The sequence below is a fragment of the Hyposmocoma kahamanoa genome, unplaced genomic scaffold (assembly GCF_003589595.1).
Source record: "Hyposmocoma kahamanoa isolate Upper Pololo Valley unplaced genomic scaffold, ASM358959v1 92, whole genome shotgun sequence".
Lineage (NCBI taxonomy): Eukaryota > Metazoa > Arthropoda > Insecta > Lepidoptera > Cosmopterigidae > Hyposmocoma > Hyposmocoma kahamanoa.
In genome coordinates, this window is record NW_020654748.1 from 20,745,162 (window position 1) to 20,767,912 (window position 22,751).

General features: G+C 37.0%; 1 protein-coding gene across 1 annotated transcript; it reads left to right on the forward strand.

Annotated features, from left to right (window-relative positions):
* Nucleotides 1-225: 225 nt before the first annotated feature.
* LOC113236506 (proton-coupled folate transporter-like) lies at nucleotides 226-22,707 on the forward strand. Its single transcript, XM_026472613.1, has 6 exons — nucleotides 226-376; nucleotides 552-653; nucleotides 1,345-1,482; nucleotides 2,565-2,648; nucleotides 11,555-11,711; nucleotides 22,620-22,707. Exons 1-6 carry the CDS (start codon nucleotides 244-246, stop codon nucleotides 22,690-22,692), a joined length of 687 nt encoding a protein of 228 aa, XP_026328398.1. The 5' UTR covers nucleotides 226-243; the 3' UTR covers nucleotides 22,693-22,707.
* Nucleotides 22,708-22,751: the final 44 nt, after the last annotated feature.

Consider the following 22,751-nt stretch of genomic DNA (forward strand, 5'->3'; position numbering starts at 1 on the left):
CCTGCATCCTGTAAGTTTCATTTCCTATGTGTAACAATCGCGAAAACCTAAGAACTCGATATATACTTAGTTTGTAACGTGTTAACTTACAACCTGCGTTTTAAATGTGTTGAAGATGTCATTACTACATCGGTTTGACATTTCCATGCTCTTAATAAATCGAATACTCTCATTATGACGTTCATTGTATTTTTATTTACATTAATTCCTTTTCAGGAGCTGCCGCGAACCTGTCGAGGCTGGATGTGTTCTTTCTTCGACGCTCGACACGTGCGGGAGACGCTTACAGTGGCTTTCAGGTCTGGACCTCGGCGGCGGAGACTTAGAGTGTCACTGCTGATCGTTGTCGTTTGTGTAATTTTTGGACCTTTATATGGTAAGATCAAATTATATAATATTTGCTTTAAATGCGAAGGAAAAACATCGTGAGGAAAATTGCTGGTCTGACAGTGAATATGCTTTAGGCCAATTTTACTTAATGTTCATTCATTAGGCGTCAACGCAATCTTTCACTGTCTGTTTTGTAATTTCTTTGTTTTATATTTGTACAGGGGAAATGAACGTTTTATATCTCTTCATGCGGTTTCGCTTCAACTGGGACGAGGTCCAGTTCAGCATGTTTTGCACTTACAGCATCATCACCAACTTAATAGGTATGTACAATTAGCTGGTGTGTTATTTATTCAATTGGAATGTGTGCTTTAGCACTTTAGTATTAATAAATATGTAAAAATATATATATAAAAAATATACCGACAAAACACTAAATGTTTTTATCGAGTTCTTAGGTTTTCGCGATTGTTACACATAGGAAATGAACCATGTCACTTTTGACCATGGGATTTGTAAAGGGCCCGAACCGTTTGTTTGTTTGAAAAAAAAATTTAAACATGAAACCTTATTATACACATAAAAATTATATATTTATAATTCAATAAAAAGTAATAAATGCTATTTTTTAGCTTACAACAACGTGGGAGGTATATAGATATGTATATATTTAAGTTCCCGATAATCATATATACTAAGTAAGAGTTTTAAGACTTCAGAAACCGAAGGACATACCGAAAGAGTGTGTGGAATATACCGAGAAAAAAGGTCGAAATGGTTCCTGTTATATAAGAGTGTGTTATATTACAGGAACCATTTCGACCTTTTTTCTCGGAAGTAATTTTCTTTGTCTAATAAGACGTACCCAACTGCTTAGAATCCCAAGTTTGGTAATTTACAAGATATTAAACTTAGAAACAATAGTCACTTCTATTTGATTTAGGAACTTAAACATTGTACATCAGAAACAATCAGAAAACATTATAATATTGGTAGTATCATTGTTTGTTTCAGGCACATTGTTCTCTATCAGTATCTTTAGCGACTTAATGAAGCTGGATGACACAATAGTCGGCATCATTTCCTGCACCAGCAAGATATTAGCTTCCTTCATCTTTGCTTTTGCCAGGACTACAACTGCCATTTATTTTGGTATGTACATGATCATTTGTATAGATATCGACATTTGGCGAAATCACGTACCTCATTTTTTTACTTTTCCGTTACACCTTTCTGTCTTCATTACTCACCCTACTCCATTACATTCTTAAGTCCTCTTTTTCATCTTTTTCCCTTTTTCTTTCGTAGGAAGTTATTGTATTCTTTCTATTCCTTACATTTTCTTATTTCATAGTCCTTTTTTCTGGTTATCAGTGTCGTTATACGACAACTAACCGATACTTTTGATGACTTATTCTAGTTATATAGCATTAAATAATTATATAGCAATAATGACTTGGTTAGGAAAATGGTTGTCGAGGAGGTAGGAGGTGCTGTGTTCTGTTCTCATAGGGCGATAGCACTACTGAGTCACTTTGGAATCAAGTGCAGTCTAGTTTTTCTAATTATTAATTGCACGATATGTTTCAAAAGATAAACAAAATTCTTCGAAGACATCTGATGACCTCAATTCGCATTGGACCATCCTGTGGATTGGTCAAGAGCATGTTAAGCAATTTTATGCCGCTTAGTCATTGACTTACAATAATATATGACGTCGGGTCCGCGCTAAAAAGTGTCTGAACTTACAGGGCGTTAAAATCGTATATAGAGCGTCCTTCACGCTTTAGTCTTCGTTTGTTCGACTGACAGCGAAGCAAGCAAAATTAGACAGTACTGCGATGACATTACAATTTAAATTCAACGTTTTAGTTTTTTCATATTCCTTTACATGTCACTGCGTTTAAATAGGTTGACTTGGGACATTTTTTCGTGGTTTTTGTATTAGACCCGTCGTCCATTTATTTGTAAGTCAATGCGCTTAGTACAAAAACGGGTTAAAGTACAAAGTGGCAAGTATCAAACTTGACTGTATATGAGGCGATGACAGATGAGTTGAGTGAATAATGAACTTTAACACCTCACAACTCATGCCGTTATCTTTCTATATTTGAAATTAATAATGAATAGTTGCAACGTTTTTCCGTTCTTTCAAATTTAAGTTTTATTTAAAAGTGCAATGTTTTTCTGTTGGAGGATGATTGTGTTTAATTACCTCGTTTAATCCCTTTCAGGACCTCTAGTGGAGATCTTCAACGGAACATCGTTCATCGCCATGAGATCTATTGCTTCTAAGCTTGTTAATAGCGAGGAGTTGGGTGAGGCCATTGATTAAGCTCAATAAGCTCATTGATTAAGGTTTTTATCGATTCGATTATGAAATTACGATTTACTTTAGTTAATTTGTAATTGTAGCAGAAAATTGTCATAGAATACAACTTGTAGAATATACCTCGGCTGTTCTCCTGTACAATCGAGAGTGTACAAAAATGATTTCTTATCGAGTCAACAATCAGGTTGTGGCTCACACTGGTGGCGCCATATGTCTGAACTATTCTGAGCACACTTATAAGTAATGCAAGTATAGTATTATATTATGTCTGAAAGTAATAATAAGTGAATAAAAATAAATTTCATCTTTATTATGAATAAAATCAGAACAGGCGGAGAAAATTTGACACAGACCCGACGTCGACAAGCGCCTGATGGCGACTGACCTGACAAAGGGCGGTTTGTTAAATCAGTGGGCAATTTGCAAATTTTTGGCTAAATGTGAATTTAATAACTAAGAATATGAATAACGCACACACTTAACACAGCCCCGCACTAGGGAAACCCTGTGTCGCGGGTGCCATGGACACATACATAGACAACCACAAATTACACCCAAACTCACGAGAGAAATAAATGTAGGCCATACAAATATTTCTTCCGGCCCGGGAATCGAACCTGGGACCTCTGCATGGTAGTCCTGCGTTGTAATCATTCGGCCACGGAGGCAGTTAAACTAATATGGATTCAGTAGAAAACCAAAATTTTGCAAGTCCTCTGTAGAACTTAAAGAGAAATATATAAATTTGTACATAATTTTTATATCTCCATATAAAAATGTACAAGTTAGATATTTTGTTCTTAAATAATCGTTTCAGACTTTTATTATAGTCTGTTTTGAGGATTTTATATGACCGGATAAAGTATTTTTTTTATAACATCAAGTGACGGGACGAACAAGTCGTGCGCCTGGTGGTAAGCGACACGCCTGTCCATAACAGTTACAGTGCCACTCAGATCTTTAAATTGCAAAGATCTGAGGGGCACTACCACTGCTCCCGTCACCTTGAGACATAAGTTGACAAGTCCCATGTGCCTGTCATTTCACCAGCACCCTTACCCTTCAAACCGGAACGCAGTAATGTTGTCATTACTGCTTGGCGGCAGGCATAGGTAAGGTGGTAGTACTATCCTGGACGTACTCTTTCACAAGGAGCTCTCCTGCTACTAAACTACATTGGCAAATGTACGCAACTTTTCGTTCTCTCACTTGGCTACTATACCTCAGATTATTTAATAGTTACTACACGACGTAGACTAAACGATGTTTATGTTTTGTACATGCACGGGTTACTGACCTGGGAGAGTATACAGTTCAACAGCCATTTAATCATTCTATGTGTATATTTTGGGTAAATATATTTTTGTATCACGATTTCACCAACTTAAATCCTAGAAATTGCTAGCGTGGAAATCCCCAATTTTACGACGCCGTAAAGGCGGTGTTACTTCCTTATCAAAACCTAGCAATATACCGAAAGGAGACAATCTACCTTTGTAAACACGTGGCATCCAGAAGCTTCGAGTCAGCACATATGGTTGCGGCACTGCCCGCCCCGGTGGAAACGTCACTGTAGGTAAACTCGGCGTTGTACTGCAACGTCTTTGGATAACATAGTCAGACGTTTTGTTTGGAGAACCTCAGTGTTGCGGTGCTACTTCGTCAGTTAAAATAGTTAGGCTCAACTCACACTGGCGTAGAGTCGAAGCGTCGCGACGCGTTATGTTTTTCGCCTAGAGCATATTCCTCTCTATTTTCGCATTATTAAGACACAATGTTGTGATGAGATGATAAGATACAGTGATCCGGGCGCATTAGTGCGCGATTGTCGACGACGCGCATCGCCAGGCGTTGTAGTTGAAAAACAGGACGCGACGCGAAGCTTCGACTCTGCGCCAGTGTGAGATGAGCCTTGGGCGTTTTGTTTGGGGAACCTCAGCGTTGCGCTGCTACATCCTCGGAAAAAAAGTAAGACATTTAATAGGCAAAAAGAATGAGACCTTACAGAGAGGTTTATTGCTTATTAATTTATCTTTAAGGAAAACTCGCATTGTTTAACTATCATTATCTATTTTAACTAGAGTTTGTTTAACTAAGTGATCACAATAGCTATTAATAATTTACATACAAAAATATTATTTATGTCAATTATGTTTTAATTTGGAATGAGCAAATACGAAAGATAACATGTAGACGAAAACATGTTCTTATATTTATCTTTATGTCTAGATGCGTTTGTTTTCCATTATGCTACTTTTATATGTCAATATTCTTTTTTATAATACCAAGTGACAGGACGAACAATTGCGCCTGGTAGTAAGCGACAGGCCTGTCCATAACAACTGCAGTGCCACTCAGAGCTTTAAATAGTAAAGATCTTAGGGGCCTTGCCAATGCGTCTGTCACCCTGAGACATAAGTTGACAAATCCCATGTGCCTGTGTTTATTCGACCGCGTGCGTCTCACTGTCACGGTAAAATACGCTCTATTTGTTTAGCATTTGCGTTTTAACTTAAATCAGCGTGTCAGGCACGCGGACGAGTCTGGCTTGAATTTGATCCACGCGGCGGCCGGTATATTTTGAGTTTAATGCATAATTAATAAAACTTCTCATAGAGATTTATCTAACTCTACCCTTCCTCTAAATTATACTAGAGTTGCCATTTTACAATTATCATTGTTACTATTACAGGAACGATAGTAATCCAAATTAATATTATACATGCAAAAGTAACTCTGTCCGTCTATTACGTTATCACGCCTTAACTGCTGAACCAAATTTGTTGAATTTTGGTACAGACATAGATGGGACCTAGGAGAAGGACATAGGCTACTATTTGTTACAAAAATAAGGTGAAATAGGGGATGAAAGTTTGTATGAACAACCAATCATCCTCAAGTAAGGGGTCTGAAAATTAATTTCTATGCCTTTTGTAAGAAATAAATACTGTTTCAGCGTTTTGGACCAATCACCTAATTAATAAAATAGTGAATGATTTAATTTTTTTTCTTACTTGTACATATCCTCGCTGGAATGGCGAAAGTACAGTCAAAAGCACGTCAAGCTTGACACCTTGTACTTTGGATCGTTCTCATCATAAGCGGCATAGAGTTGGATTTAAACCTTAAGTGTCAAGCTTGACGTGTTCTTGACTCTGTACTAAAGCGCCACTTTTAGAGGTTAGTAATTTCTTCTATCCAGTGACGATATGTACCTACTCAATGAAAAGAGTTCTGTGTCCTGCGAGTAAGTACCGTAAGTAAGTTTCTCAACTCCTTGGAATTATCTAGTTGGGTCTTCTCACAAGCTGAGGCTGAAAGTTGATGCACTAAGACTTTGTAATGGCATACGTCTACAAATTACATACCGTCTCGTAATATATTGAATAGCAAAAAGAGAAGATGTTTTAATACCTCGTATTCTAATTCCGATCGATTTAACGTTCCAGCTTAAAAGAGTGCAGTTTCCCCTGAAAGCAGCATTTGCAATAAAGTTAAATAAAGCTCAAGATTTTGTGGGCTCCACACTCGTGAACATGCCACATAAAGTTGCCCATGGAAAACAATTTGTTTTTTTCTAAATGTACTCCTGCTGCTCTAAGGGTCGTATTCTGGAACTCTACTCAATGCTCAAGCCAGGACTTGAGTATGATTTAATGCACTGAAAATCATACTCAAGTCCTTGCCATTAGGGTTGTATTTCCAGTGCTTACAAAATCTAAATATTTTAGCAAAGAATGGAAAAACAAAAAACGTTGTTTACAAAAATGTACCAAATATTGTATTCTCTTTCGTTGAACTATTTTGATACGTATTTTATTTTATTTATTTTCATATTGATTTTCATGAAAATTAGTATTAGTATACGAGTCGGCTATTGAAAGTACTTATTCTAAGCAGACGAAGTCGCGTGCACCAGCTAGTCAATTATAAAGGGCGCCACCAATATTACTATTTAGAGTACAATGCCATCAAGTGGCTATTATGCCAATAAGTGATTATTATGTGACGGAATTGGTAGATGGAGCTGCTAATAGACTGGTTGTTTTGGAGGACATTTTGGACAAACAGCGTTGCCATCTTAGCAACAATTAATTAGGCAATCAAAAGCGACATTTCATTTTATTTATATTTCGTCACCCAATATTTGCGAATTTTTTGACAGCTATTTAATTAATCCTACAACATTTAATATGATTTTATGAATGAATGGAATGGAGTTACAATAATTATCCGAATAATTTATCTTAGCTGACTTTGTAAACATGCCACTCAATATGGTAGGTTTATTATTTCAGATGCATTGGTCTTTTGGCTGCACTATGATCATAAATATCTTGCCAATTAAATGAATCTTAGATAAATGCAGTTTTAAAAACATTTAAACCTTCTGTCTAGCGACATTTGTTTTAGTCTGGTTGACAACACTTACACATTATCTAAGCTAGGAATTGATTGATTACCTAATGGGCGAAGATTCTAACATTTATTAATACAACGGTCGAAAAACCTTCAGGCGCCACCGCCCATGATTTGACGATTGACGTATATCGCTTAATTTCTAATCTGGATTAATTTGATTGTCTATAGCCTTGAAAGTACTTTTTCCTGAATAATTATTTAGACCACGGCGCTAAGGGTGCGCGCAGATCTGGCGAATGCACTTGTTTGCCCAAGACTCGTGTGTTGCATAACTGTATTAAGCCGGATAGTGTGGACGCGTGAAACAGTCTTCACTCGCTAGAATGACTACCTGTAAGTCTAGCACGACAGGGTGGGACCAGCGCGAGAGTGACATAAAGCGCAAGATACTGTTATTCTCGCATAGATCAACATTCAAACAAACCCATTAGGTTTAAGAGTATCTAGATAATAAATTATTGTAATAAATAAAATAATAATAATAATAAATATATAAAAATCTCGCGCTTTATGTCACTCTCGCGCAAGTCGCGCTTGTTCGTACCATTGGTTATCGTCGGCTCACTGCGAACCGCACGCGTTCCGCTCGCGGCAAACCACGTACACACTATGATTTTTTTGTAACATAACATGCAACGGTTACGGTTGCAGTTTGCTAGTACCCGGCTTTACGTATGCGATTTGTTCGAGAGCCGTTCGCGCGCCGCTTGCCCGCTATTTATGCTTACTTGCTTTGCGTGAGATATGATAAGAGAAGTGCACTTAAGACGCTTTCCCGAGTTCATTTAATATCAGCATTCGTGCCCATTTTTCGTAATACATTACTCACGCCATCTAGCGAATCACCCAAGCGGCAGTAAGCGATCAATCATACGGGGGACGTGGGCGGAGCTTACTTCAAAAATTTTGATTTCTAATAACATCGAAAAGAGTCTTTTAACCCATAAGGTGGTTTACAAATCAAAAGATGGTGGTGGCGCGCAGCGCACTTGCATCATATTCGCTGCGCATTTGCAAGATTTGTACGCACCCTAACGTAGCAATAAAATTTTATTACTCTGATTGTCTTATGCTAAAGGAAAAGGTAATGACTCGTGAAAAAGGTGGGTATTACTTAGTTATTTTCTCGGACACGCGTGTGGGTAGATAATTATTTTATTTCAACACATTCTTGTTTTCCGATAACCGTGCGTGTTGTTGCAAAGACGTTATACCATTTTTAATTGCGAATATAAATAAACTGGGCTTAGTAGGTTTAAGGGTGGAAACACGAAACTGGGAATCGGCGCGATGCGAATTCGCAACGCAGACAATTGCGACGCGAACTGCTGGCATGCGATTAATGCGGCAAGGCATCGCACTGCCACGGTTCGGGTAACCATTCTATCCACGATCATCAACCGTCCTGAACGTATTTTTTAAACTAGGTAGTGACATGGATCGTACATAGTGTTGCACTGCTGTTATTGATAAGAAGGTATAGGAAAAAAACATAAGAAAATTAACATCGTACGAATGCGCGATGCGGAGCAATTCACAAATTCTTGCGATGCCTCGTGCGAGCTCGGAGATTTCCTTTTGATTGAGATTGAGTTATGTGTTTCGACCCTTAGAAAGATGAAAAATCGAATCCGTGCGGTGGTAACCTATCACAAACTTGAAATAACGTTTGTTCGAATTTTCATTACCCCGAAACCCGAATTATAACGAAACCGTTGGTCAAATTGCCCCCGGATTAACAAAAAAAAATAATTATTTATTAATTAAATTTAAATATTAAATAATTATTTATTTCTGGAAAATGTCATTTCGGTATTTTGATAAGTAACCTCGTGCATTAGGTACTTGTTGTGTGGTAAGTTTGTAGTGACTGTTGAGAATTTCTAAAATAAATCGTTTTTGCACCTGGTTCATCGTCATTTCACATCGACACATCGTATCCAGGGTTATTTTGTAGAATACTAATAACCTTATAGGACTACATTAGTGACATCATAAACAATATAAATTTGGTTCTATGACTTTGTAGTAAGTTATTTAGCAACGCCTTTTGCGTGCTGTCATTCATAATCTCAGTACAGAGTACTAAAAAAACCGACCTCAAAAGTCTTTAATCCCCTAGTTAGCTACTCTTAGAGGTGGCATATTGTCTTCAAATTTAAATGGGACTACTACTGAGGTACCCTCTTTCCAACAAAAAAAGAATCATCAAAATCGGTTCAGGAATTATTCGCATCACAAAGGTTATCGCGTAACATACATATAAAAAAAACAGTCGAACCTCAGAACCTCCTCCTTTTTTTGAAGTCGATTAATAAAATTCAAAGAAAGCACCCTAGATGCTATTGCTGTTCTCGTTTAAAACGATCCATTTAAAAATATTTTTTTCACCTCACTAGCTCGGTAAAGCTTTGTTTCTCATTAGAAATCTGCGCGCAAAAGTGATTTTTCCAGGCTAGCGTAGCCACAGAACGAACCAGCGGATCTCACGAATTTTTCTATGTGCCTGGGTCGTATCTTTGTATTTGGTTTTTTCAACGACTTTTTAGTCATAGCGCTTTCTATGAGAAATCTATGAAAGTTTTATCACCCAGTTAGATATCTTTACGGTTATCAGCCCTGGCGAGAGATGTCGCTATTCATTGTATTTTAAATTTTTATCGAATTGATATTCAATTAATTTTTGACAAAAAAGTCGTTGAAAAAACCAAATACAAATATACGACGCAAGCATATAGAAAAATTCGTGAGATCCGCTGGTTCGTTCTGTGGCTTAGTTGGTATAGCGTCTGGCAAGGTAAGCTAGAAGACGTCGGTTCGAATCCGGCCGGACCGAAGGAATTTTTTCTGAGTGTTCGATCTTTGTATTCATAATTATAACAAACTAGTGGAATGATTTCCCAAAAAATAATTGAATATCAATTCAATAAAAATTTAAAACGTTTTTAAAACTTCCAACTTGACGATGGACTGTGGTGCGCATGACTTTTTCTATCCATAAAAAATAAACATAATGACACGTTCAAATACGCGATTGGACGTATCATTATTTATGTAATATAAATGAGTTGGTATATTTTATTCCTATTATTGTTGACATTAAATTGACAACGATAACTAATTTTGTTAATTAAATTATTTTAATTCATCGAAGAACTAAAATAATTTCAATAATCATACAAATTATAAGTACAAACAAGAATAAAAATTGATGAGGTGCAAATTCAGAACGCATCCGAAGATAAACTTTTTCGTTTGATTAAAAAAACGTTCCGAAACGCGATTCGTCTTAAGTATGATTTATTCTGACAATTTATAATGACATTAAATTGACAATGATAACATTAATTTTTAACCGACTTCAAAAAAGGAAGAGGTTCTCAATTCGACTGTATGTTCTTTTTTTTTGTATGTATGTTACGCGATAACTCCGGTATTTGTTAACCGATTTTCATGATGCTTTTTTATTGGAAAGGGGGTACTTCCATAATGGTTCCATCTCATTTTGAAGAAAATCATCCACCTCGAAGGGTGGCTGCTCACGCATGAAGATTCATTTTAATAAATAGCGCCTAACTTTAATTTAGGAGCAATTACTTTAATGGTTGATTTTGCTATTTCTCCAATTCAAGGCGTTTTTCTCTCAATATACTTCGAGTAGTGAGAACCGATTTTTATTATCTCCAGTGTCAAGTCCTGTATAGTGGCCAACTACTAACTTGGCAAATAGACGTTATTCTACGTACTTTTGAGGTCGGTTTTTTTAGTACTTTGTACTGAGATTATGTTTAATTGGATTATTTTGATTTGTCGAAGAACTAAAATAATTTCGTTAATAAAATTATAAATACAAAGAAGAAGAAGAAGAAAACGTATGTGGTGTAAATTCAGAACGTACCTACCCAAAGTTAAACGTATTTTTTTCAAATTTTCTTTTATTCATTTCAGTACTTTGAATTGGATTTTACTCTAATAAATTGAAAAGAAACAATACATGAGCGAGACTGAGTTTTGCGGTGATGAAAAACTCATTCGTTATAGTTCAACTGTTTTTCTTTCATCTACCATTTTCCTCGCTATAGTGAGGTGAAAAGTTGTGTGTTTTGCTCGGCAGCAAAGTTGTTTTGCGTCTCGTGCCTTGAAATCCTCTCTAAGCTCAGGATTCTATTTTTGAATCACTTGCTTTGATCGTGGTTCAATTTTAGACTCCTTTGCTTGGCTCAGGTTTTAATACAAGCACTTGCGTCAAACAACAAATTTGCAGCATGTCATAACAAATAACTATTATTTTTGTACGAGAGTAAAATCTGACAAATTATCAAAAGTCATGGTACAAAGATTGTTCTTTATGATGTTGGTAGTATAGCCCAAGGTTAATAGTATTTTACAAACAATGTATAAGTAACGTTACTTACCTTTTGAGAATAAACGCTCCCCTAAAATGACAACTAAGTGGACATTTTGTTTCAGGCAAAGTCAACTCTCTATTCGGTCTTGCAGAAGCCATGATGCCATTGGTGTACGGGCCGTTGTACGCCAGAGTGTATATGGCGACGCTCAATATTCTGCCTGGAGCTGTATTTTTACTTGGAGCAGCCATGACATTCCCTGCTGTCGCTATATTCGGGTATGATACAAGTCCCTTTTTGGTTTCATTTTTAACCGACTTTAAAAAAGGAGGTTCTCAATTCGTCCTGCATTTCGTTTTCTTTTTTTGTATGTATGTTTAGCGATTTTTGAACCGATTTTGATGATTCTTTTTATGTTGGAAAGAGTTTCAATAAAACTTGGCAAATAGATGTGATTCCACGATTTTTTGAGTTTGATTTTTTTAGTGCCTACTCTATATTGGGATTACCTATGTACTTTCATCATGCACGGCACAAAGCAAATTAGGAAACGAGCAACAATCATCATTATGTGTAAAATATATCAGTCCCGCCGTGTATGTTTAGAATAGAATAGAATAGAATAGAAAATCATTTATTCGACGAAGGCAAATACATAAAAAGTAAACAGTTAAAAAAAACATGAAACAAAAAAATAAAAATATAAAAAAGAAACAGAGTAAAATCAGGATTGACAAAAAACAATAAACGTTGTATGCTACTATGCATACCCCGTCGAATAGGTCACCACCTCAGCATGTTTAAAAGCGTTTTACATTAACCTGGCTGATACGTCAATGGCGCCTTAAAGCGTTTGACATTTTAAAGCGCCCTTTAATTTTCAATTGAAAACATTGACTTACAAATAAATGGATGACGGGTCTAATACAAAAACCACGAAAAAAATGTCCCAAGTCGGTTGACTTAAAAATAGGTTTATTTAAACGTTGTGACATGTAAAGGAATATGAAAAAGCCAAAACGTTGAATTTAAATTGTAATGTCATCGCAGTACTGTCTAATTTTGCTTGCTTCGCTGTCAGTCGAACAAACGAAGACTAAAGCGTGAATGACGCTCTGTATACGATTTTAACGTCCTATAAGTTTTTAGCGCGGACCCGACGTCCATATAATTGTAAGTTAATGATTGAAAAGTATAAATATACACATCCCTGAGAAGAACGAGCAAGAAATTGAAACTTTGAATCAAATTTGTGTGGTTTCTAGAGCCATGACGTCTTTCCATGCACCTTTATCTAACACGTAGTCTTCAATTTTGTTATACGACTTTTCAATCAAAATATTTTTAATGTAGTTTTTAAACTTAGGTAATGATAATCTTAATATATGCTCCGGAATCTTATTGTAAAAACGTATACAGTTCCCCATAAAAGAGTCGTTTACCTTGGTTAAACGAAATCGTGATACCATGAGTTTGGACTTAGCTGTAAGGTTAATATTATGGATATCTTCTTTCTTATTAAAATTATGAATATTTTTATGGCCATATAAAATATTTGAGTCAATGTACTGTGATGCCACAGTCGTGATCCCGGTCTCCTTAAACTTTTCTCTGAGACAAACCGTAGAACCTAAACGGTACTGTATAAAGAATATAAATAATATATATAATAATAAGATAAACGGTAGGGAAATAAATTAATAAATATTAAGATTTTCCTTGTGTTATTTATACATATATTCTAGTTAAGTATGGATTCATAGATGCATTTTATTGTCTTCTTTGATTTTGGAGAATTGAATTAATATAAGGTGGACATTCATACCATGTCACATCACTATATAGGTAGGCTTGGCTTCTAGGGAATGAAACTTTTGTCAGTGGTCTGTTAGAGGAGTAATGTCACGTAAAAAATAAATATCTTTGAATAAAAATTTAAATACAGTGAATAGCGACATCTCTAGCCGGGGCTGGTAGCTGTAAAGGTATCTAACTGGGTGACGAAATACTTTCATAGATTTGTCATAGGTGGCGCTACGGTTAAAAAGTCGTCGAAAAACCAAATACACAGATACGACAAAAAGCACATAGATAAATTCGTGAGATCCGTTGGTTTGTTCCGTGGCTTAGTGGGTATAGCGTCTGCCACGGTATGCTAGAAGACATCGCTTCGAATCCGGCCGGATCGAAGGAATTTTTCTGAGTGTTCGATCTTTGTATTAATAATTATAAGAAACTCGCGGTCGTAAGGTTAAAACATAAAATAAAACAATATTTTCACTAGAGGACACGATCGAACCATGATCCAACCGACGCAGAAGCCTCGAATACATCTTCCATCGCCACAGCCAGTGTGCAACCGAATCGTTTGGTCGTTTTTCTTTCGAACGTACTCGAGCGAAATCGATAACATCGAACTCGATTGCTATCTAATATTGAAGTAGTAATATGCGTTTGAAATTCATCGATAATTTATATGCTTGTGCTAATAATATAGAAGTAATTTGTTCAATTACTATTGGATTTTATACATTTTTTCCGGTCGAAATTGGAAACTGTAAAGTCCCCTAAATGTTGGTTTGTTTGAAAAGCAAATACTCGTGATTTACAATAACAACATCAACCTATTTATACGTTCCACTGCTGGGCATGGATGTCCTCTCAGGCGAGGGTTTAGGCAACAGTCCGCCACGCTGGTCAAATGCGGGGTGGGGACTTTACACGTTTTTCGAGGGTTGTCTACCTTCTTCGAAGTACAGGTTTCATCACCGAAAAGCTAATTATCAATTTCAAATTAAATTTCACACATAAACATGAGACACGTAGGACGTGGATCAAGTGACACCAACAAAAATGTGAGTGTCAAAGTGCCACCTTGGGCGACGGCTACGGCGGGTAGTACGCAGAGTTTTTGTTTAGATTCAACTTACGCGAGGGTCACGAGCTGCGACGCCCTTAACGAATTCGCTTATTGCTACAAGCGTCAGTGTCGAGCGTCAATTACAAATATATGATTTTATTTATAAAAGGCCACAAAGTAGCGACGCAACATGTAGCGGAATTCGCTACGAGCGTCACGCGCGTTTTTTGCAAGCGACCAGTGCCTCTACCATGAGATTACTGGGACAGTTGTCGCTAGCGACGGCGTAAATTACTTAACAATTTTGTATGGCAAATCATATAGCACCGCTAGCGGTCATAAGAAGAAACAAAATTTTGTATACAAATGTTTTACGCGGTCACTGGCGAGAACTGAATTGAGAACACACAATTACGGATTTTTGATGGCACGGACGCGTTTCGTATTTGCTTTGTATTTTTTAATTTGTTTATGTATTCTTTCCCATTACCAATTTACAAGTGCAGTTTTACAATTTAGTCACTGTCAGGCCCTCTCGTTTTATCTTACGCGGAGTTTGCCTTGGCGAGGACGCCTTTATTCGTCTATCGCTGCTGCCCCGGTTGCGGTTGCGAGTGGGTGCGTGTCGAAAATCGGATCCTCTCTTATCAACTTGCGCTGGTGACCGTTGGGCTTTGCCTCCATATTGGATTGTGCGCATCTATTTCGCTTGCGCGTGTGGTGCATTTGGCGTCGCTGTTGTGACCTGTCGCCGCGCGAATGGATTTCTGCTGCCGGAGCGCCACTATCGTGCGACTTGCTGGGGGAAGTATAGCGGTGGGCTACTCCTTGGGTGAAATGAATTGAGTTGAGTATTTGAATTCTTTACCGGGTGTTGGATTTGAACCCAAGCCCGGCGGCGCGTGAATTCGCTGTGCGGGCCGTTCAACCACGGAGCTCGGAACTGCCCTGTAACACTCTACGAGTCAATTGACGTCCCACGTCTACGCTGCTACAATTTCGGATACTACGCTCTACCCGACGTCACTTGGCGTGACGTCTACGCTCGCAATTTTTACGATAAACTTAAACGATGCCCAGGTTACAACCCTCGCCACCAAATACTCCTATAAGTGACGGTAACCAATCAGCTGTGTTTGTCATCTCGAATGCGCGTAATAAAAATAAAATGGCCACTTCTACGACTAAACATTCAGAACGCGAGCAATTATCACCTATTCTGGTAGCGATTGAGGACATCCGCAGGGACATGAATGAGAAATTCAATACGCAGTAAGATAACTTCGATCAATTCAAGATTGCTTTGTGACAACTTCGTGCCGAAATAATAGAAATAAGCAACAAATTTACACTGTTGCGGAAGGAGTTTGATGAAAAATCAAACTCTGTTGAATTTCTCTCTGGATGTCAGGATGCAATCAATGCTGAATTTCGACAGAAACTTAAAAAGTTGGAGACCGTGAACTCTTTACAGATAACTGAGTCGGAGCTCACTTTGAAGGTAGTCCAGATGGAACAGCTTTCCAGAGACTGCAATATCGAGATACAATGTGTTCCGAAGAACAGGAGCGAGAACTTGCTCAGCGTAGTTGATAAACTTTTATGCACTGTGTCATGCGAGTTTCCTAATTCAAGCATCCGAGGTATACATCGTGTGGCTAAACTAAAGCCCAATTCTGATCGCCCCGGAGTATTGTTATGAAGATGGTAACACCACAGGCTCGTGATACTGTCCTAGCTGCAGTTATTAAATTTAATAAATCAAAAAAGCGTACGGAAGACAAACTGAATGCTCTCCACCTTGGTTTTGCTAGTAATAAACAACCTGTATACGTTTCCGAACATCTAACCATTGCAAACAAGAAATTACATGCCGCCACTAGAACTACTGCTAAGGAGAAGGGCCATGAATATATTTGGATCCGAAATGGTTGCATTTTCATTCGGAAGAATAATGAAAGCCCCTCCATGATTATCAAAAATGAAGATTTTTTGAAAACACTAACTTAAAATATTTATTCCGTTGTTTAATTATTATATTACTTTTAGCATGTTTATTAGATATATTACTTAGAATTCAATATTCATATATATTACCAAAATGTCAGAGGCCTCAGAACCAAAACAGAAAATTACATTTCACTGTACTATTAAATAATTATGATATTTTAGTGTTGACTGAGTCATGGCTTAATGACACAGTTTTTGGCAGGGAATATTTTGACGATAGGTATGATGTCTTTATACTAGGTATTATGTCTATATACTACACACAGCAGGAAAAAGGATGGTGGAGGCGTCATAGTGGCTGTTCTTAAAAAAACATAAAGCTTCGCGAAAGAGGGTGTGGGAATCTCACAATGAAGACTTAACTATAGGTCTCATTGAAGATTTTAAACAAAAATCTCACTATTTGTGCTGTCTATATATCTTCCTCTGCCATTGAACACTGGCTTGAAATCACTGCTTGACAACATCTCAGATGTCATTCACAATAATTTGCCCCGTGATACATCTACCCTGGTACTGGCAGATTTTAAACTTGGCGACATTTCACGGTTCTACGATCATGACGTTAATGGAATTTCTCTCTCGTCGTTACCATCAAGCTGCTCTGTTAATAACACTTTGATTGATTCATTGGTATACAATCACCTTTTTCAATGCAAATGGTATGCAACGTTGGTAATCGTATCTTGGACCTAATTTTGTCTAACATGCCTCAAAATGTTGTTGTAAGCGAGGCTGAACAGCCCCTGGTAAGTATTGATCCTTTTCATCCACCTTTGCTCATAAGATTGAGAATGTCATTGTCCAAAAATATTAACCTTAACGGTCGTCATATTTTTGGAATGTGACTACAACTCCGTGCGAAGCGAGCTCGCTCACGTAGATTGGTTTCAATTGTGTAGTACTGCATTTATCTATCTATCGATGAAACAGTTGATCTGTTTTATAACATACCTTTGCAAGTATTCCGGAAACACGCTCCTTCCAGCTATACCCGTGACAGTAAATACCCAGTGTGGTACTCAAGATAATTGATTAAGGCATTAAAAAAAAGCAAAATATCATAAAAAATTCAAAAAATATTGCAACTCTTTGGACCAAGTGACTTTCAGTATATTAAAAAAGAGATGTGACACTATGATTGAGGACTGTTACAAATTAAAAAAAAAAGTCTTGGATCACTTACAAGTAAATCCTAAATATTTGTGGAAGTTTTCTAAAGGTCGTAAATCCAATGAGTTCACCGTACCTCATGAGATGTTTCTGGATAATTCCTCTGTCACGGGTGGACAAAGCATATGTAACCTTTTTTCTAAACATTTCAAACATTGTAATTACAACTAACCAAACTTGAGCAAGTGCTGTTCTGTTTAGTTAAACAATATATATTTTTTGCCACTTCACTTAACTGTATTATTATGTTATATTCGTTCATTTATTAGATGAAAATGTTTATTGCAGACGTTATTGTTGATAAAAAATGTGGTCCAGTATTTGTATACTGTGATATTTTTTAGAATACAGTTTGATAATCGTCACAAACAATAACTACTGATTATTTATTAGATTAGAATTATAATTTCCGCACTTTTATGTTGATATCACTTTTTTAACAATTTTAAGTTTAAAATAACACGGAGCCGATCGGCTCTGGCGAATCTGATGCAAGTTTAGTGGCTGCGCCTGAATTTCGTTTGAATCGCGCCGTTATAAAAAAAGAAAATTTTATTTAAGTGTGTAGTTTTCAGTAGATTTTATATTAAAAAGTAAAGAATTATTTGAAAATATATTATCAACTGACGGAATATCACCAAATATCCTTACCAACTTACTTGACCGTATTTCGTAATTCAGTTCAAGTTTGTCGAATTACTTTTATTACCTATTGGAGCCGTGAAACAAGCGATAATTCGATACAAGCAATTTAAAGGCATCTATACAGCCGCTTGTGTTGAATCATTAAAAACGAGCGACTGTATCGATGCAAACGCGCTTTTGATGATGCATACGTACGTTTGAATCGATGCAGACAGGCGTGTGCATCACGACAAAATGGCGCAGCGTGTGTGTAAAGGTAGATTGCAACTGTATCACTACTGCATCGCGACTGAATTACTGCAGAAGCGCTGCTAAATGTTGCCGTGATGACGCTTTTAGGGTTGGGCTCCATTCATGAAGAGCCTATGCACAAGCCGTATTTTATACGCGCCGATGACGCGCGTTAACGCGGTTCAAACGCGATGCAGTCGCAGTGAGTGAACCTTTGCACACGTTCACAAATTTAGTGACACCGTAAACGCGCGTCATCTGCGCGTACACGCGCCGCAAACGCGCTGTAGATGCGCGTATGTAGCGCGCATTTTGATAAGAGATACCTTTAATTTTAGTTTCGTTTGTTAATTTCAGTAACTTTTTCAAATGAAGCAATAAAAAAAATGTAAAAGCATGCGCACTGCGTCTCTTTAAACATATACCAAAATAGATTTGAAAGAAATCATGTAGTAAGTAACTGTAAAATGATTACTATTCGGTTTTGGGAGTTTATTTTGCGTGTATCGCGCTAGACACAAAGTGTAAAAAGGATGGTTGTCTACAACATGAAATTGTGATTGTAAACTCCAGTGGAGTATATAAGTTTCTTGATTGCCACGCGTTGTTCGATACACACAAGCTTCGAACGCGCTTCTCGCGCGCGTCTGTTGCGCGTTTTACGCGCGTTTGTATTGATATAAACGCAACAATCTGCTTTTTAGCCTCATCGTAAACGCGCGTTCGTGAAACATGCAACGTCGGCGTGCTTAAAATACGCCATGTCCATAGGGTCTAAGATCCAGTGCTGATGCTGAAAATGAGAACTTACCTTTAGACTCCTAACGAGTAAATGTTTTTTAAACAGAAAAAGACAATTTTTAGTTGTAAATGCGCAGTTAGAAAAATATAAGACTGTCATTATTTCTTGAAATCGGTTGTCAAATTTCGAACAAAGACCATGTTATATTTTTCTTGGATAGTGATTAAGGGACACACAGTGACCATTGCGTCTTCCTATGTCCACCAGATCTTACTTATCAATATTGTTTTTTCCTCATATTGAAGATTGTGAATGCGACAATATCAGAGCAATAACAATAATATATTACAAAATCACTGAAATACGTTAAAGTTGATTGGTGTTAAAATGTTTACGCGTTTTGTATGGCGAACGGCTCGCGGTAGACAAGTGGACTAATGACTCTTATGAATCGTCAATGCGTCTAATGGTAGTTTTCCACTGGTGAGTCGTGACGAGACGAGGCGAGGTGAGAATAAAAATCTCGCCTGCCTGTTTCCACCTAAAATCTCGCGTGAGGTCGCGCGAGCTCGTGATGGCTATTAATATCAATCGCGAGATTGTGGAGCACAATCTCAATCGTGTTTCCATTGCAATTCGAGTCAAGTCAAATAACCATTTACGTCATAGGTAAAATTTTTACACTTGAAAACGTCACTTTTTAAGCTACTGTCCGTTCACTACGCTGACCTCCCTGAAAAGAACGAGCAAGAAACTTTAGGGATTGCTCTGTTCATATAAACTTAAATGCTATGGAATACACTTTGAATCATAATTGTATGGAATCTAGATTTGTTTACCTTAGTTAAACGAAATCGCGATACCATGAGTTTGAACTTAGTTCTAAGGTTAATATTATGGATATCTTCTTTCTTAATGAAATTATGTATATTTTTACGGGCATACAAAATATTTGAGTAAATATACTGTGATGCCACTGTCATGATACCAGTCTCCTTAAATGTAGCAGAGTATAGTACTCGATGTAACAATAGAATTCAATATTACATCAACAAATATTTCAATACTCACCTCACCCATTCTCGTCAATTCAGACCATTTCCACCAAAGATGCGCGAAGAGAGAATTGAAATTTATCAATACAAATTTCAATCCTTGTCCTGCCCTGTCTCGTCTCGCCTCGCCTGTGGAAAACCGCCTTAACAGTGACAATTACGGCAAAATTTTGTTTTTTATAGCGGAGTTTTTTCGCGTAGGCATCATGAATAGATTGACGTAGTAGTCATGTGCCCCAGAAAGAAAACTTTGCGTGATTTTCCTTAACAAAAATAAAATCTCAATTTCGCCGTGAGGGATATCCTATGTTGACGCTTTCAAGCGACTCACTCCACCGATTGGCAAATATTGTCGCACCGTGTGCGGTCCGACGATCATACAGCTGTATATGCGGTTGGTATTGATGTATACAGTGGACAACATAAGCTGTAGGAACTAAGTTTCGTCTTAAATTTAAGAGATATTTTCTATGCAGTGTCTACCGTTGTTCTCTTCTATACGTTTTACTTTGATTTACCTCGAAGTCCCAATGATTTCGTTAGAATACAGCTCGTGCTAACTATAGAAAAATCTACTGTAGTGCCCCGTTTAGTTCATAAAGGTGAAAAGAGACCCAAAATAGGCGTACGTCGTATTTAGATCACTCGGAAAATCTGTATATCGACATTAAAAATTACAAATTCAACTTGTTTTTTTTTGTGTTGATAATGATAACGGAAGGTACCGGTAGTGACAAGTAGGGGGCCTAAAACACGAAAGATTAATTTCGTTTGATAAAAAAAGCATAGTGCTTACAAAGTATTTAACTGCCTCCATGGCTGAATAGTGTCGGACTGCCACGTAGGTTCAATTCCCGGGCTGGGAGAAATATTTGTATGGCCTACAATTATTTCTCTCGTGAGTTTGGGCGTAATTTGTGATTGTCTATGTGTCCTGTGTCGCGTGTGCCATGGACACACATGGCACACGCGACACAGGATTTCCCTAGTGCGGGGCTATGTTGAGTGTGTACGTTATTATTATTAATATTATATCTATTTAAGACTCTCGCCTCTCCCAAGGCCTGAAAGATTAATTTTGAATTTATTATTATTTACATTTCACATATTTGCTTATAGTCTTTTTATATATTAATTTTACTATATATCATCATTTACTTAATATTATGTATTCGTATGTACCTACATTTCATATAATAAATTTATCCTTGTAATTATTTTGTTTCTAGTATTCAATTTCATAATTTATTAGATTTTATTACCGACTCAGGAGCCAACTTTGCTTTAAATTATTCAAAGGTTAGCTGGAAGAAATCCCTTTATGAGATAAGCTCGCTCGCCTTGTACATTTTATTTCTTTGCTAAATGTTTGTAATCTGTTTTGTTGTACAATGAAGTGTTATTTGATTTTTAATTCGGGACTTAATCACGTACCTATGAATCATATTTTAATAACCTCGACGTATCAGAATTGTGAAATTTTAAATCAAAGTACAATAAAGTGTTAGCATACATATATACACTTCTGAAAAATGTTCATTTTATATCACGTTCATATAGGGAAAAATCAATTTCGTTCGATTGTTTTTTGAAATTTGTTTTTTGTGTTTTGAATTTTTCTCTCTCGTGTTTCGTAATAAATACATAAGCGGACTATGACCTTATTTTACAGTAATAGAGTATATTTTATTTCTAAAACTCAAATGTTTAAATATCGTTTAACTGCCTCCGTGGCCGAACGGTTACCATACCGGACTGCCACGCAGAGGTCCCCGGGTTCGATTCCCGGGCCGGGAGAAATATTTGTATGGCCTACATTTATTTCTCTCGTGAGTTTGGGTGTAATTTGTGGTTGTCTATGTGTGTGTCCATGGCACCCGCGACACAGGGTTTCCCTAGTGTGGGGCTATGTTGAGTGTGTGCGTTATTATGTTATCGTGCAATGAACCTCACACGCGCCTACGCAACTACGATACCATTTCAGCTTAACAGTCTATACTACCTCGAATGGTTTTCAAAATGAATCTGACGACACCTCATATTATGTCAAAATACATCAAGCCGTTTAGGCTGTGCAGTGGGACATAGAAATAGACGTACATACATGCATAAACTCGAAAAACATAACCTTCCTTCTGAAGCAATCGGGTAAAACTACAGTGGAATTAAGAACCTCCTCGGTTAATAAAGATAATTTTTTGACTTCGTGTTCAGGGTTAATGAAATCTTAAATGCCATATTTATATATTTTTTACAAATTCAATTATAAGAAAAATGATGAAATTATTTCCACACATGTTGAACAACGAATGCTAAATAAATGGCTGTGTGGGAAATGTTCTGCTTTATTCTCAAAATAATGATACAACAGTTGTTTATTATGTATTGATAGGTAACAACACGTGTTCAACACGTAACGTAATGGTAATGCCAAGTGTATTTGCTAATTTTGTAAATATTACCATTACAGGTGGATGTATTTTGAACAGAAGAAAGATAACAAGCAAATCGAGGAGATGGAAGGAGTTGACCAAGATATATAGTGCATTGCATGTCTCGCAAGTATACGACTAGGCTAGAGTCAATTGTTAGTTTTTATTTT